The sequence below is a fragment of the Macrotis lagotis genome, chromosome X, assembly GCF_037893015.1.
Source record: "Macrotis lagotis isolate mMagLag1 chromosome X, bilby.v1.9.chrom.fasta, whole genome shotgun sequence".
Taxonomy (NCBI): Eukaryota; Metazoa; Chordata; class Mammalia; order Peramelemorphia; family Peramelidae; genus Macrotis; species Macrotis lagotis.
In genome coordinates, this window is record NC_133666.1 from 501000007 (window position 1) to 501017086 (window position 17080).

Sequence of the window (17080 nt, forward strand, 5' to 3'; positions counted from 1 at the left end):
AACCATTATATAAAGCAATTTGGAACTATACTCAAATGAATATAATGCATACTCTTTTATCCAGCAATACCATTGCTAAGACTATGCCAAAGAGATCATAAAAAAAAGGAAAGAGAATCCACACATACAAAAATATTTATAGTGGCTCTTTTTTGTAGTGGCAAAGAATTGGAAACTGAGGAGATGCTCATTAATTGAAAGAATGTCATAGAATACTATTCTGAAAGAAATCGCAATCATGCAGATTTCAGAGAAACTTGGAATGACATACGTGAACTGATACTAAGTGAAGTGAACAGAACCGGAATAACTTTGTATACAATGTAAGGAAAAACTGTGTGATGATCAACTATGATAGAAAAATTTGAAACTCAAAATTTTGCAGAAATGAAAACTATCTTTACAAGTAATTAGAAAAATATAAAATACTAATCACATAATAGGCATTATACAGTATCCATGTTAACAAGAGTCATGGAGAATTGCAAAGACCTGAAACAACTGAATGACAACTCCCTAATTTTGGTTCAAAATTAATTTATTTCTGTGGGGGCACTTCATTTTACTTTATATGTCTTTTACAGCTTAATACATCAATCAGTGAAATATTTATTAAAGTGCCTATTATGTGAGGTATTGAATTTTGCTAGATAGTAAGAATACAGAACCAAAAATGAAACTCAAGAAACTTAGATGCTTTTAGAAAGGGGACAGCATATGCATACAAAATACATAAAAGGTCAAATTTTTGATGGGAAGGACACTAGTATCTGGTAGAATAGAAGGGGTACAACTGGAAAAATGTCATGTTAAAAGGTAACACTTGAGCAGAGTTTTTGTGGAAAAAATGGATTCTCATAGACTGGTGTAAGGAGTGTCAACCGAACTGGAACTGTTCTTTAACCTATAGGTGCCTGAAGTTAGAGATTAGAGAGTCAGGACTCATATTGAAGTTAAATTAATTTCAGAGTGAGAAAGATAGTGTTACTGGTAGAAGCTCCACCTCCTAAGAAAGAGGGCTTAATGCTGCTGAGATTGTAGCCATATATATATATATGAAAGGGGCTGGCCCACAGCACAGTGATTCTTAATTCTTGAGAAAGTTCTCATGATTGATATTTCTTGGGACAATATAGACATTTTGGGGTCCCATGGGAATAATTATTGTCTTAAGCCTTAGGGGTCATGATTACTCTGTGGATTACAGAACCAAGTTCTGTTCCAAAGAACAGGGATTGTGAAAATGTAATGGATGGCCCTGGGAAATAGGAGTAATGATGGCCCAGGGAGCAGAGATGAGTGATGAGATATTTTGGAAAATGTACAACATGTTTTAATACTAAAATGTTTACCTTAAGGTGAAAGTACCTTTTAATGATTTGATTATTCAAAAGTTCTTTGAGTTTTTAGCTTTTAAATTAGGGAAATGCATTTATAAATCATTTGTATAGTAATTTATAATTTACAGACTGCTTTCATAAGCATCATTACGCAGCAATCATTTGAAATAAGACAAATACTGTCCTCTTTTTACAGATGAGGTTAAATGGCTAGTTTCAAGTGTTTGAGGTCACATTTGCACTCAGGTCCTCCTTTCTCCCAGGCTGGTATTCTAGTAACTGCACTTTGTAATTGCCCCTCCTCATTTTTAAATTGTGGCAGTTAGCCTAGATTATCTGCATATAGTTTTCCAATTATGACGAAATCTTTGATTTAGTGAGGTTAAATGTTGTGGAAGGTCACATAAATGGCATAGTTAGGACTTGAATCTGTGTCTTCTGATTTCCGTTGTGATAGTCCTAAATAAAAAAATGACAATTTCCCCAATTTTTGTTGTTGTTCTTTCTTTGTTATTTCCTTGCCAGCTCATTTTACAGATGAGGAAACTGATGCAAAGAGGATTAAGTGACTTGTACAAGAGTCACAGAACTAGTTTATGTCTGACTCTAGATTTGAATTCATGTGAGTCTTCATGATTCCAATCTGTATACTGTGCTACTTAGCTAATAAATTGTTTTTGCCTTTCTAGAGTTTGAAGTCCAGTAAGGGAGATAGAATTCTAATACAAAACAGAACATGATCTTGCTAGTACACTGTAAAGTACTATGAGAATTCTGAATGAGGGAACAGCATTCTCAAATATATGAATTTGTATGAAGAGAGAGATGAGAGTATATGCATGTCTTGTAGGATTAACATTTGTCACATGAGTATATCTATATGTTTTACTTATGGTATGAATAATTTACTTACACAGTCATAAGGAAAATTGAACATCTAATTATCATGTGGCAAAGAAGTTTGAAGTGTAGAGGTATGAAGACAATCAAGGTGGAAATAACTCTTGGAGACTTGTGGAGTAAGCCAAGTTGTGACAGTGATCTTATCTTAGGATGGTTGTAATAGAAATAAAGTGGAGAGACAGATATTGTAGAAAAAGAATCAAAATGTTTATGATTGAACTAGACTCAGCTCAGTCGTCTGGTAATGTAGATTTGATACTGGAACAGAAGAATGTATTAGGAGGTCACTTCAGAGTTAACAAAAAGGAACTTTACTAGTTACAGTAACAGGATATTCAACAAGGATAGACATTGAGAATTGACCCTATTGCTGTAAAACAAGCTCCCTCCAAACAATTTTCTCTCTTCCCCCCACCTGGACCTCCCAACTGTCCAAGCCCTTGGGGAAGCAGTCAGTGATTGCTAGGTGTTTACTTGGCAGCAGCCCTTAATTAGCCAGTCAGTTTTACATGACTGTAAGCGCTGAGCTTCAAGGACTCTGTCTTTGATTCAAGGGCCCCACTCTGCTGCCAGGGTGTTGTTGCATCTTTCAATGAATGTGCTGTTGGTTGTTGCAATGGCACCTCTGTCCAATTGTGGAACTTTGCTGATGCAAAATAATTTCTGTTGTATTGAGGCCTAGATGTACTTTTCTATTGCAGTTATGAGTGCTCTTGACTGGCCCTTTTGAACTTACTGCTATTACTTTGCTACAGGAAAGATGCAAAAGAAAGATCCAAAACAACAAAAAAAGCAACAAAGCCTATGGCATCTTGAGAAAACTACCTGTGTGGATTTTTGTTTCTCCTGTGCCAGCAGGAGCCACTTCTGCTAGAATAGGGACATTATTTTTGAGACTTAATATCCCTCTTCCTCCCTGAAGTTTCCAAAAGAGATAAGTGCAGGTCATGGTTCTGGGATTTGAATGGAAACATTTAAAACTGATGCAATACCCCAACTTTTCCTCAGCAAATTAGATGAGGGTACAATTGACAAATTATCTGATTTGCTAGTATCCCTAATTCCTTAATGTCTTTGATCTCCCAAAAATTCTGGGGAGAATTTAGCATTATCCTTTCAAGTAGTTAATCCTGCCCCTTGCACTAGATTCACTGCAAAATCTTCCTTGCAGAATTGTGGGATTCTCTCAAATTCTAAATAAGAAATAAAAACGAAGAAAAATTCATGATGGTTGTTAAGAAACTTCTAAAATTCTTGAATCTGTCTTGGTTTTCTCAGTTTTAGAGATCCTTAGGGTCCATATATAGTTATAAGACTGAGAATTGCTAGTTTAGCTGCATTGTCATTACCAAAAAGTCACTCGAAACAGCTTGCACAAATTTGACTCATTGAGAGACTGATATTTTCTTCAAGAATGCTTTAGTTTTTCCATTTATAGTCCATTTTCCATCCCATAGAATTATATGTAGTTTTTCAGGGTGAACTATTCTTGGTTGTATGTTTTCAGGAATATTGTATTTCATGACCACTTACAGATCAAAAGAAATAATTGAAATAGCTTTCTGATTTTTAAGCAAATTCTTTGCAAGGTGTTTGCTGAGAGTAGAAGACAGATTGTGTTGTAATGCTTTCTAACTTTTTATATGTCCAACCCTTAGATTACATATTTCTTAGTAATTTCGGTTCATACACCCTCACATCTTCAGATAAAAGAATATTGAATTAGAATAGTTCTATAGCATATCCATTCATGTAGGTGACTGACTAATAGTTAAGGCATTAACTATTCTTCATCTTTATGTTTTTTCCTTTGAAGATAATGAAGTCAAACTCATTTGAACAATTATTGATTTCATTTAGGAGCCTAGGTAATATCTAATTAGCAGAATGATTCTACTTCTCCCTCTGCCTTGTAACCCCAAAACCATGTTCTTTGTTGTCACTGAAGCCCCCAATCCTTCCACTCGTTCTTTTTCAAATCATCAATACTGTACTAGTCACACTCTTCTTTTATACCAATTTTGAACCTGTAGTAGGAAAGTTAACCTCTATTGTCTTCTCTTGAATCCCTTGTTCCCTTATCCTGTCACTGAGGTTGCCCTTCTAAACCTCAGTCTTGAAATTGATTGCTTTTGCTCCTGATCATGCACTGTTGAATGAAGCTGGAGGAAATCACATAGCTATTCTGACTAGGTCCATGACAAATTTATGTATATGATCTCAAATGGGCCATTATTGTGGGGCAATCTAATTATACCCTTCTTATTCGATTCATTATTCTACTTCTCCTTTCTATCTCTCTGCAAACTACTTATGATTTCACTATCCTCTCAGTTATTCATATTTCATAGAAAAAAATTCAAGCTATACACTGAGCTCCCCTCTTCTCCACTCCTCCTGTTGATGCCTCCCACCACTGTCTCCGTTTTTATCCCTGTCTTAAACAAGTTACCTCTTCTGTTTGCCTCCTTTCTTTATAGCAGATTGTCCCTCTGTCATCCCTACTTTTACTCATCTTTAGTCTCCCTCTGCCTACTGGTTGTTTCTCAACTGCCTACAACTGTACCCATATATCTACAACATTCTCAGAAAATCCTATCTTGATCTTTCCATCCCCGGTTGGACAGGCTGGTTGTTGTTTCTCCTTCAAAGAGGACCTTGTCAATAGGAAGGTGATGCTATGACTTACAAATGAATTGGATTGATATAGCTATGGGTTGATGGCTATCATTCCATATCTCCTCCCTTTTTTATGTAGACTCCTTGAGAAGGCCATCAGTAATTAGGATTGCTATTTTTCTTTCACTTTCCTCTTGACTATATACACTGACTTTCAGCCTCATTCCATTGAAACTGCTCTCTACAAAGTTACTAATAACCTCTTAATTGCCTAATCGAACAGATTTTTTTCTTAATCCCCATATTTAACTTCTCTCTAGCCTTTGGCACTGTTGATTGCTCTCTTTTTCTTGGATAATTTCTTCTCTCTGATACAGCTTTCCTCCTTGTCTGATCACTCTTACTGCATCAGTTTTGCTTTATCTTTATCCAAGTCCATACATTCATCTTGGTTATCTTGCAGTGCTCTGTCCTGAGCCTTCTTCTCTTCTTCCTCTGTTTGTAGTAAGGTGGGGAAATTTTTTTTCTGCCAAGGGGCATTTGGATATTTATTTTTTTTAAATTTTTTTTCATAGAAATACTTCATTTGTATTCCAATTATATACAATAGTATTTTCCACCTATCATTTTTTAGTAATGTTTTGAATTTTACAATTTTTCCCCACCTCCCTTATCTCTCCCCACCCCACCCACAAAAGGCAATCTGATAATCTTTACATTGCTTCCATGCTGTGCATTGATTAAAATTGAATGTGTTGAGAGAAAAATCATATCCTTGAGGAAGAAATAAAATATTAGAGATAGCAAAATTACTTAGTACATATGACAACTTTTTTTTAATTGAAAATAATAGTCTTTGGTCTTTGTTTTAAACTCCACAGTTCTTTCTCTGCATACAGATGGTATTCTCCATCGCAGATACTCTAAAATTGTCCCTGATTGTTGCATTGATGAAATGAGCAAGTACATTAAGATTGATCATCAATCCTATGTTTCTGCTATGATGCACAGTGTTCTGGCTTTGCTCATCTCACTCAGTATCACTTCATTCAAGTATTTCTAGGCTTCTCTGAATTCTCATTCCTCCTGGTTTCTAATGGAACAAAACAGTAGTGTTCTGTAACTTGTATATACCACACTTTGTTCAGCCATTTCCAAATTGATGGACATTCACTCGATTTTCAATTCTTTCCCACCCCAAACAGAGCTGCTATGAATATTTTTGTGCAAGTGATGTTTTTACCTTTTGTCATGATCTCTTCTGGGTATAGATCCAGTAGTGTTATTACTGGATCTCAAAGGAGATGCACATTTTTATTGCCCCTTGGGCATAATTCCAAATTGCTCTCCATAGAGATTAGATCAGTTTATAGCTCCACCAACAATGTATTAGTGTCCCAGATTTCCTACATCCCTTCCAATATTGATCATTGTAGTTTCTAGCATTTGGATATTTATAACATCAATCACAGGCTATATTTGGTCAAGCATTTAATTAGTTCACTATTAAAAAGCTACTTGGTTTATTGAATTTCAAGTCTTGTCTATGGTTGCCTTAGCAGTGCCAGACCAATACATCCCACTCAGGCCTGATCTATAATATATCACCTGGTGTATTCATCAACTCTCATGGATTCATTTATCATATCCATGCTGTTTTTTAAATAGTTTTAATCATTCAGGCCTTAATCTCTTTCATAACCTTCAATCCCACATTTTCAGCTGCCTGTTGGACTTCTGGAATTGTCTTAAACTTAATGTGTTCAGAACAGAACATATCTTTTCCTCCAAAGTTTAGGGGTCATGATTTAGAGTCTAACTCATTTTTCTGTCATCTTCCTCCTTCTTCATCCAGTTGATTGCCAAATCCTGTTAATTCTACATTCTTATAATACCCCTTCTTTCCACTAAAACTGCAACTACCCTGGTTTAGTCCCTTAATTATTTAACACCCGGATAATTAAAGTAATCCCTTTGGTTAGTCTCCCTGTATCAGATCTCTCTCCATTTCAGGTTATCTTTCAATCATTCATCGACTTGATTTTCCTAAAGGACAATTTTGATGATATCTACCTGTCTGATTATATGTACCAACCCCCTAATTCAGTAAACCTAGTGGCTACCTCTTACCTCCAAGATCAAATATGGGCAGCTAGGTGGTGCAGTGGATAGAGCACTGGCCTTGGAGTCAGGAGGATGGGAGCTTCAATCCAGCCTCAGACAGTTGCCACTTACTAACTGTGTGATCTTGGGCAAGTCACTTAATTCTGATTGTCCCACATCCAGGGCCATCTTCAGTGATCCTGATTCCTATCTGGTCACTGGACCCCTGGTATAGCACCCCCTCACTCAAATACAGTTCATTTGCCTGTCCTCATCATCTCCCTGATGTCGTGGTCTTCTTCAAGAATGAAGGACAAAAATTACTATTAAGATCAAACATATATAATTCTCAATTTTACTAAAAACTTCATAATCTGGCCCCTTATACTTTTCTAGTCTTTTTACTTATTATTCTTCCCAGTATACTGTCACTAAATGACATTGATCTCTCTGTTCTTCCAACTCCTCTGCATTTCTGTGCATTTCATTGGTTATCTTTTTTGCCTGGAATTCTCTCATTCCTTGTTTCTATTTCCTGGTTTCCCTCACTTCAAGTTCCAGATAAAATCCCCGGTTTCTATAAAAAGCCTTCACTGAGGGGGAAGCTAGAGGTGCAGTGGATAGAACACTGACCCTGGAGTCAAGAAGACCTGAGTTCAGTTCAAATCTTGCTGCAGACATTTAATAATCACTTAGCTGTGTGACCTTGAACAAGTCACTTAACCCCATTACCTTGCCAAAAAAAAATAATAAAAGAAAAAGCCTTTACTGATCACCTTTAATGGTAATACCTAACCTTTGTTGAATACTTTTAGTTTATCCTGTCTATATCTTGTTTGTACAAAATTGTAGGTATATTATCTCCACATTAGACTATGAACACTCCTGGAGAAAAGAATTTTTTTTTTAATCTTTCTTTGTACCTCCATTACTTAATGCAATACAGGCACTTACATGCTTTTTGACTAAGGAAGAATAAGCTCATTCATATGTTAGGTCTAGTTGATATTAGTTAATAGTGAATCCAATTAGCATTGCCTCCACAATTTTATCCACTTCAACTTAGCTGTATCTGAATAGAAATCAAGAAGGTAAGAAGTTGGAATTGTGAACTTGGGGCTTAGTAAGATTCAAGTAGGGATAGGACATTGGGAAGGGATTCACAGATAACTGATAAAGATCATTAATTTTAGTCATGGGGTAAAGATAAGCATATTGGATAAGAATACTATTTTGATCAAGATCACTGTGCCATCTAGTTAGCCTGCATACTTGCGATTTTTTTGAAGCAGTTGAGGTTAAGTAACTTGCCCAGGGTCACATAGCCAGTGAATGCCTGAGTCCAAATTTGAACTCAGGTCCTCCTAACTTCAGAGTTGGTATTCTCTCCATTGTGCTACTTTGTTGCTCCATTTTTTTTAAAACACAAATTAATATCACACATAAAAGAATCTTTGGTTGTTGTAGGACAAAGATTTTAATTTGCATACAATTATTATTTTAAAATCATTTTTAGTCTATTTTGGACATTTTACTGGTATTAATAAAGATAATAGTACTGATAAAGATGATAATACTGAGTTTGGATTTATCTTTTCTACATTTTATTATATTCAAATTTCCTGAGAAAGCTGGTAGCAGAATAGATTGCTGTACCTGAAATCAGGAAGACCTGAGTTTAAATCCAGCCTTAGACATTTACTAGCTGTGTTACTCTTGGCAAGTCAATTAAAATGTTTGGCTCAATTTCCTTAGCTCTAAAATGAGATAATAATAGCACCTCCTTCCCAAAGTTGTTGTGAGGAACAAATCAGATAATATTTATCAAGTGCTTAATAAAGCACTTAACTTGACTTTATAAATGCCTTTTCCCTACTCCTTCTTTTCACATTCCCCTTCTTGGGCAGAATTCATCACAGCCATCACATATGAAGACAGTAATATATCTTATGTCAATTTAATATTTGACCTTTTCCTTTTATGATTATATTTATGGTTATGGGATACAGTTTTTTAGTGTTCATTATTCTGGAAGAAGCTATTTTAGAAGATGGACATACCTTATTCCAGTATTCGGTACTGAGACAAGTACCTCTTAGTAAAGGGGCTTGGGAAAATCTTTTACTCTGTTCAGGAGTTCCAAATCCATAGAACAAAAGCTAAAAATGTAAGCCAGTATCTTCTGTCTTGTTGGTAAGGTGTTTGCTGAGAGGAAAAGAAGCTTGCCTTGTATGTTATCTGATTTTTTCTATGTCCCACTTTGTCTATCTTGGGATCATCTGTTCTTTAACAATTCTGATTTATAGTTTTTTTTTTTTAACATGAATGTAATAGCTATTAATGAACAATTAATCTTTTTTTTTCTTTGCTGTTAGCTCATTTTCTGAACTATTCAGAACAGAACCATGGATTTTATGGCATGGCAAAGTGTTTAATTTATATCTTAACTGATTTTTGATTATAACTTAAGTTCTCTCTCTAGGGGAGAACTGTTATTTAAAATAGAGTTAATTTTATGTGACCTTTCAACTTTTGAGGATGTTCTCTCAAACTTTAAATGTTGTTGACTACAAGTTATTGAATTCAGCCTTTCTCCTTTTTGGGGACTATGCAATCACCTTTTTACAGTGTGTTTTATCAATAAATTTGTGTTTTTATAATTGAAAACCCGAAAGACAAACTTAATACTGGACTTTTATGAAGACAGAACCTACATTTTAACTCATCTATTTTGACATGCAGAAATTTCAAACTTTATATTTCTGGCCTTCCAGTTATAGATTGCTCTGATCAAGCATCTTAGCATTCTTTGCTAATGAATACTTTTTTCTTTTTAATCTTAAGGGTACAACATGGGAAATTTTCCTCTGTACCTGTGAGAGAAAAGTTATTAAATATGTCTAAGTTAAACCTATTAAATTTAAAAGCTATTAAAATTATCTCTATAGTGGAGACATTATAGAATCATAGCATAAATAGGATACATTTTATGTAAGCATTATGCAGATCATATCCTGTATATAGTAAACAATTCTTTCCTCAAAGATAACCAAGACTTCCCTAACAGTTTTCTTATTTTAAGCTATATCTCATTCATCAAAATTTTAGAACAAAGGAATACTAGCAATCACTGAAAGTTCTTTGTTATATAATATGTTGACTTCATTCAATGTTTGATATGAGACTTGTCTTTCATAAAATAGAAGAAAGATCATCAATGAAATGAATCTAAGTTAAGTGTTGTTTATCTAATCATAGGGAGAATAACAGAAAATATTGATGAATATGTAATTTGTAAGCTTTTTAGGCTCTGAAAGTTGTGCATCAGATTACAAATTAATGCTGTGTCAGGTATTCAAATTAACATGTAGGTCCGTGTTTTATGTAAGTAGACTAAAATTAATCTACTTAACTTAATTTTTTCTCGCAGTGAAAGAAATAAGTATTGTAAAAATCCCACATACCTGCCCTGTCCCCCTTAAAAATATGATCAATGTGATTTCTCAACTACTGGCTTTTATTGTGATGATAAATCTCATGAGTTAAATATAAATATTTTTGCTGGTTATTAGTTATTTGAATTCTTATTTCTTTATGTCATGTATGCAGTTCATTGGTTTATTGAAGATGATTTTAAAAATCTTTTGAGTGCTAATTATGTTAAAATATTAGGGTATATATTATTTTATGAGTTTCCTTGAGTATTCTAAAAACAACACTTTCTTTAGTTTCTTTTATAATGTTTTTGTTGCTGCTCTTTTGCCTTTTTATATTTTATTTCATTTTATCTTTTATAGAATAAGTTAAAGAAAAAGTTAAATTTGGGACTATATTAGTTACATTTTTCTTTTTTTAAAAAAACTTTTTGAAAAATATTTTATGTATTATTTTGTTTTCAATAGGGATTTGTCTTGGCTGTCACTATGATACGTGAAGCAGTTGATGAATTTCGACGTTTCCAACGAGACAAGGAAATGAATTCACAGTTATATAGCAAGCTTACAATAAGAGGTTGGCAAAGATACTTTTAATCATATGTAGCATTTCTTTCATCAATGCTAAGTGATTTTTTATTTTATAAGAAGATTTTAACTGATAGAAGAAATAAATATAAGCTCCTTGCCTCAGTTTCCCCCCAAAATTATGCATCTGAGATGGATGAAAACTAAATGATATTATTTTATTAGATAAGAAGCATACGCTATTGTTTTAAGCTTTTTAATAATTACACTGGCTATAGTGACATTATGTAAAATAAATGCATATGTGATTGTGTACACATATGTACACATATATCCATACTTGTTTGATAAAATGTCATTTGTATTTAATGTGCTTTTTACTTTTGTGTACATGCCTGTTGATTTTCACAAGCACCACTAACCTTTAAGACAAATTTCAGACAAATATTTTAGTATATATACTGCCAAAGCAAGCACAAAATATATGTGATCTATAAAGTAATACCTAATTATATATTGTTGAGCCTTCCAGAAACCACAGTTATCTGAACAGGGCTCTAAATTTGAAAGTAAATCAGCCTCTCAGCATCTGAAACAGTTGTCAAAAAGTCATTGAATTAAAATCTTATTCTTTAGTAGTTAGGGTCTTCACTCAGAACCTTGTCTTTATTTTAATATAGACTTTTTTTGGTCTATTTTCTACCTTGAACAAATAAGAAGCAAACTTACGTTATAAAGAAGGTTGGAAGGGCTTATTTGACAGAGGCACAGTGAAATCAAGAAGACTTTCACTTAAGTCAGCATCTCATTTTCCCCCTTAAAATGTAGTTAATAAACTTTTTAAAATTTTAAAATTTTGTGCATAGTTTGTTTCCATATCACTTTTATTTCCTAATATATCCCTTTTCTTACCCCTTGCAGTGGGCCATCTTTACAACAAAAATAACAAAAAAGGGGGAAAGCAATTTATTTTGTAGAACTAAAACAACTTTTTAGTGATGATATATGTGCTACCTGCTTTTGTCATCCTCTACCTTTCCAAAAGAAGCGAAGGAAGTATATTCTAATCTCTCTTCTTTGGGTACAAGCTTGATCATTTAAATTTCATAGTATTTAGTTAAAAAAAATTTTATTACTCCTCTTTCCATTTTCAGTTCTGTTCTCTTTTTTTTGCGTAAATGAATTATAAAATTCTCCTGCTTTACTACTTCACCTTGTGTCAGTTCACATAAGTCTTCCCATGACTTTTTGTGACCTTCTAACAGTGCAGTAATATACTGTTACACTTACTTAACTCCATTTGTTTTTTAATCAAAGCATATTATTTTGTTTCCTGTTCTCTAGTATTAACAAAATGCTGTTACAGGTTTTTTCTTCACGTGAACAGTCACCATCCTAGTTTAAACTTTATCATTTCTTAATTGGATAGATTGAAATAGGCTCTGGAGGAGAAAGTGAGGCTGGTGACTTAGCACAGTACCTCCTCACTCAAATCCAATTCATGTGCTTGTCATGACATTCACCTCCCTGATGTCGTGGTCTTCTTTGCAAATGAAGGACAAACATCATCATTAGATTGAAATAGTCATTTAATAACTCCCTACTGAAATCTGTGTTTCACATTATAGTTAAAATGACTTAACTGAAGGGAGTTCTAAGTCACTCCCTTACCTACTGAACTACTGCAATTCCTCATTTCTCTTGGATCAGATATAGAGTTCTTTGTCTTTTAAAATGCTTCACCTGACTCTGCCCTCCTTACTCTTTATTCTGCAGTCCAATCATATTGACTTACTTAGTTTCCTTTTTGTGCCATTGCGCTAGTTGTTCTCTTTTTTTTCACTTCATCCTCTTAGAATTTATGGTTTCCTTCAGGACTCAGCCCAAATACCTTGTTCTGGAGTTCTTTCTTGTTTCCTCAGATGTAAGTACTTTTCTCTAATTACCTCCTATTTACTCTGCATGTATCACGTAGGTGCCCACTTATTTTCATGTTATCTTCCTCTTTAGAATATAATCTCTTTAAGGTCTAGTTTTGGCTTGCATTTGTATCCATAGTGTTTAACTTTGTGCCTGTTACATAGTAAATGTAATAAATTTTTGTTAATTGATTGTTATCTATGGGACCTTTCTTTTTATCATTGACCTCTTTGGAGTTTATGCTTAGTAGCAAAATATCTTCTTCAAAGGGTATGGACACTTTGGTTATGTTTTTAACTTTAGAGCTGGCACTATCTCACTACTGCATTTGTTTCCCTATGGTTAACACAGTCCTGGTCCCACTTTATAATTTATTTATTTAATTAATTTATTTAATAAGTGTTCATTTCATTCATTTATTCATAATTTAAAATCATCAAAATGATTGAAGTATTCATAGCTCAGTTGTCAGTATATTGAATGTTTATTTTTCTAAAACCTTAAGAAATATACAGTCTATTCTAGATAGAACTGTTGTAAAATATGGTTAAATGTTAAAAAGAAAGTTTTCGGGGAATGAGCTTTAGTAATAAATTTATTGAAATAGACCATCTCATTGCCAGAAAGCCAGATAGATAAATGCCAGTATAAAATATAATTGCCTTCTCAAAGACTCCAAATCATATGTAAACTTATTTCCTCTTGATTGCCTTATCTAAACTGATTGAGCAATCATTTCCTAGTGTCACAATTGTACTACTCATATTACAGACTAAGAAGGTTGAAGAAAAATACAGGTTAAAAATACTTAATGATATTTTGGTTTTGAATGTTATTGAATATTTCAGTGCTTTATAAATCATAAAGTTCTATGAAATAATGTGAATCTTAATAATGATTCCAATAAGAAAGAATTGAGTTGTTCGTTAATTTAAAAATGAAAATTACATATATACATGACAGCTAGTGTAGATGTCATTTTTTATTTTTTGGTAATCTAATGATGAATAATCAAGTCTCAAGTAAATTGAAAGTAGGTTTCTGTTCTAACAAGTTAATTAACTTCAAAAAACTTTTCTTTGTCCTGATCACATTTTGTTCAGCTAATTTTCCAATAAAATTATGTTCCTAAAATGTGAATTTTTGTAACTCTACCTAAACTTTGTATACACAGTAGGTGCTTGAATATTTGTTGAATGAAATTAATAAATAACTTAATGGTTTATTAATTAATAGTCTCTTGCTTTGCTTGTTTTTTATTTAATTATGGGCTGTGGATTTTGTAGCCGTCAAATCTGTTGAAACAGACCGACACTCTCACATGAACCTCTCTGAAAACTGAAATGGTGTGGATGTACTAATTTTATAAAACTCCATGAAAATGTCCTACTTTTTTAGAGCAATTTTTTTCTATTTTAAAACATTGATTTATCTCATCTCTTGAAGAAAGGTTTTTATTTGCAGTTGACAATTGATTTTTCAGTGGTTGATTTTTCTGATCGTGGACTAGCCATGCCATTTATTCTTTCCAGTCTCTCTCTTTTCCTATAATTTGATGATTTTGTGCTTTATTAGTGCTTTATTTTGTGCTTTGTTATTATCACTAAAAATGAATGTATGCTAAGTAGGGAAGATGAAAATAAGTTTTGCTACTTGTTAGCACTTGGCAATAGTTTTGTCAATAGAGTGTTGTGCAGTTGATTTAATTTTGAATTATTAGTGGAATTAGTTTTTAGGAAATCACCCTTTTCTAATAATTGTGCATCCTGATTGTAATGACCATTTTACTTATCTGCATTACAAGGGGGCAAATAAAGAAATTTTTGAGTTAATTTTATTAATAGTTAAGATTTTTTTCAAATGTCTAAGTTACAAATTTGAGTTAAAAAACAAATTTACCTTTTTAAATATATGATTCAGTTGTTTTAACACTCTGCTATGGTTTTTTCCCCTATATAAAGATTATTTTTTTCAAATGACAAGAGATTTCTTGAGTATATTTTCCTGACTTACTCTTCTTGAATTTCTGAATATTATTTGGGAAATGAAATGAACCTTATATAAATATAAAGGTCCAAAGACATTATAATTTCAGTTAGTGTAACTTGCTAAAATTCTTGCTTTGCCTTTTTGTATTTGCTTTTGCTTTTCTGTTAAATGTCTGTATGAAATTGTGAGATCTTTTCCAGGAGATTTATAATATGTAAGTCAGAATTGTCCTTTGAAGAATTTAGAGATTGAGAGATTAATGATTAATCCCATCTCAGGAATCTTTTCTTTTTTTCATTTTAAAGATTTGATTTATTTTGAGTTTTACAATTTCCCCCTAATTTTACTTCCATCCCCATCCCCCCACAGAAGGCGATTTGCCAGTCTTTACATTGTTTCCATGGTATACATTGATCCACATTGATTGTGATGAGAGAGAAATCATATCCTTAAAGAAGAAAAATGAAGTATAAGAGATAGCAAGATTACATAATAAGAAATCAGGTTTCCCCCCCCTAAATTAAAGGTAATAGTTCAGAAATCTTTTAACAGTATATCTTGCATGTAACTTCAGAGGCTAGTTGTAAACAATGGTGAGTTTCCTCTATGGTCATAGTATTCATTTTGAAGTGGTGCTTCCATTTTCTATACCCATATCTCTTATTAAGGCTGTCGTTAATTTTAGAGTTAGCTAAATGAATGAAAATTCCTAAATTTTATTACACAGACTTTTATACATACTGTTAGACTTTTGCAATAGCATTCTTCCTTTTTTTTTTTTCTGTGCTATTAACTCTTTAATTCATCTTTCAACTAGGCATTTAAAGTATGGTACATTGTTGGAAGACAGAGCTCTCAGTTAAGAGTAAAATCAAGAGAAGTATCACAAAACCCAGAAAAGCAAGAATGATTTGTTAAGTTAGCAAGTATTTCTTAAGGGTTTTCCATAAGCACTGGGCATACAAAGAAAGATTATAACAGTCCCTGCCCTCATGAAACCCACATGGGAGAGAGAAGATATTAGATATCTACAGGGTAAATTAGAGATCTGTTCAGTGAAAATATCCTAGCATTGAGGGAGGCTGATGAACACCCCTTGTAGAAGGTAGAGTTTTAGCTAAGTTTTGAAGGAAGCCAGGGAATGTAGGTCTATAGGATACGTAGTAACAAGTCAGAGAGTCTTAGGAGATAACATGTCCTATGTGAGGAACAGGCATTAGTTACTGATTTGCAGAGTATATACATATAAGAAGACAAGTAAAGGTGAAGAGGAGCAATATTGTGAAAGGCTTTGAAACTCAAAAAAGGATTTTATGTTGGATCCTGGAATCATAATTTATTGATTAGAGGAATGCCATAGGGCGATCTGCTTTTCAGATAGATTACTTTAACTGATGGTGGAAGATTGACAGAGTGGGTGAGAGGTTGATCCACCAGAAGATTATTATTGTAATAGTTCAGGAGTGAGGTGATGACAGCCTGCTTCAGAATAAGATTGAGAAAAGATCATCAGATTGGGTAATTAAAGGATTGTTGATAATTTGAAGAATTAAGTGAGTTTCCTTCTTTCTGTCCATCCTTCCCTGGTCAGAAACCCTGAAGGTAATCCCCTCCTAGATTGATTTTTTTTTTTGCCTATGAGGAACCTAAGAGGTTCCTCTTGCTTCTCTTCTTAACTGACTTAATCACCAAGAAACTCAGCTTAATTTTTTGGGGGGTAGGGTCAATCTTGACCTCTTTTCCTCATTTCTCATTGAATTTAATCATTGAATGGACATTGCCTCAGTCAAACTGTGACCTGGAAAAGACCTAGCTTTACAGACCATCTCTGTCATCCTGATTCATGTCCATATGTCCTTGGAGAAGAGAATGTGACTGGTGACTTTGCACAGGACCCCCTCACTTAAATACAGTTCACTTTTATGTTATAGCATCATCTTTCTGTTGTCATAGTTTTCTTTGAGAATGGAATACAAATATGAGCAGTAAATCTCTTTCTGTTTGTTTTTTGTTTGGCTGTGAAATGGAGCAGAAATATTGCAATTATTATTTGATGGTATTGTAGTGTGTAATGAGGATTTTTAATGAGGGTTTTTTTTTAAGAAGGTTGGAGATTTAGGCATATTTGTGAGCAGTGCAGAAGTAACTAGTAGATGAGGAAAAGCTGAAAACAAGAAAAAGATCTGAAAGTAGATGAGATAAAAAGTGACCTTGTTGGAGCAGTTTTTAAAAGAATATAGGATG

At 33.5% G+C, this 17080-nt stretch overlaps 1 protein-coding gene across 5 annotated transcripts in view; it reads left to right on the forward strand.

The window, feature by feature from the left end:
* Window positions 1–17080, forward strand: part of ATP9B (ATPase phospholipid transporting 9B (putative)) — a 487939-nt gene that overhangs the window by 87377 nt on the left and 383482 nt on the right. For 4 of the 5 annotated variants that reach the window (XM_074204072.1, XM_074204073.1, XM_074204074.1 and 1 more), the window contains exon 5: window positions 10868–10976. The exons of the other annotated variant lie outside the window; for it this stretch is intronic. In XM_074204072.1, the coding sequence (XP_074060173.1) occupies window positions 10868–10976 (109 nt within the window). The remainder of the gene's footprint in view (window positions 1–10867; window positions 10977–17080) is intronic. 5 annotated transcript variants of the gene reach the window in all.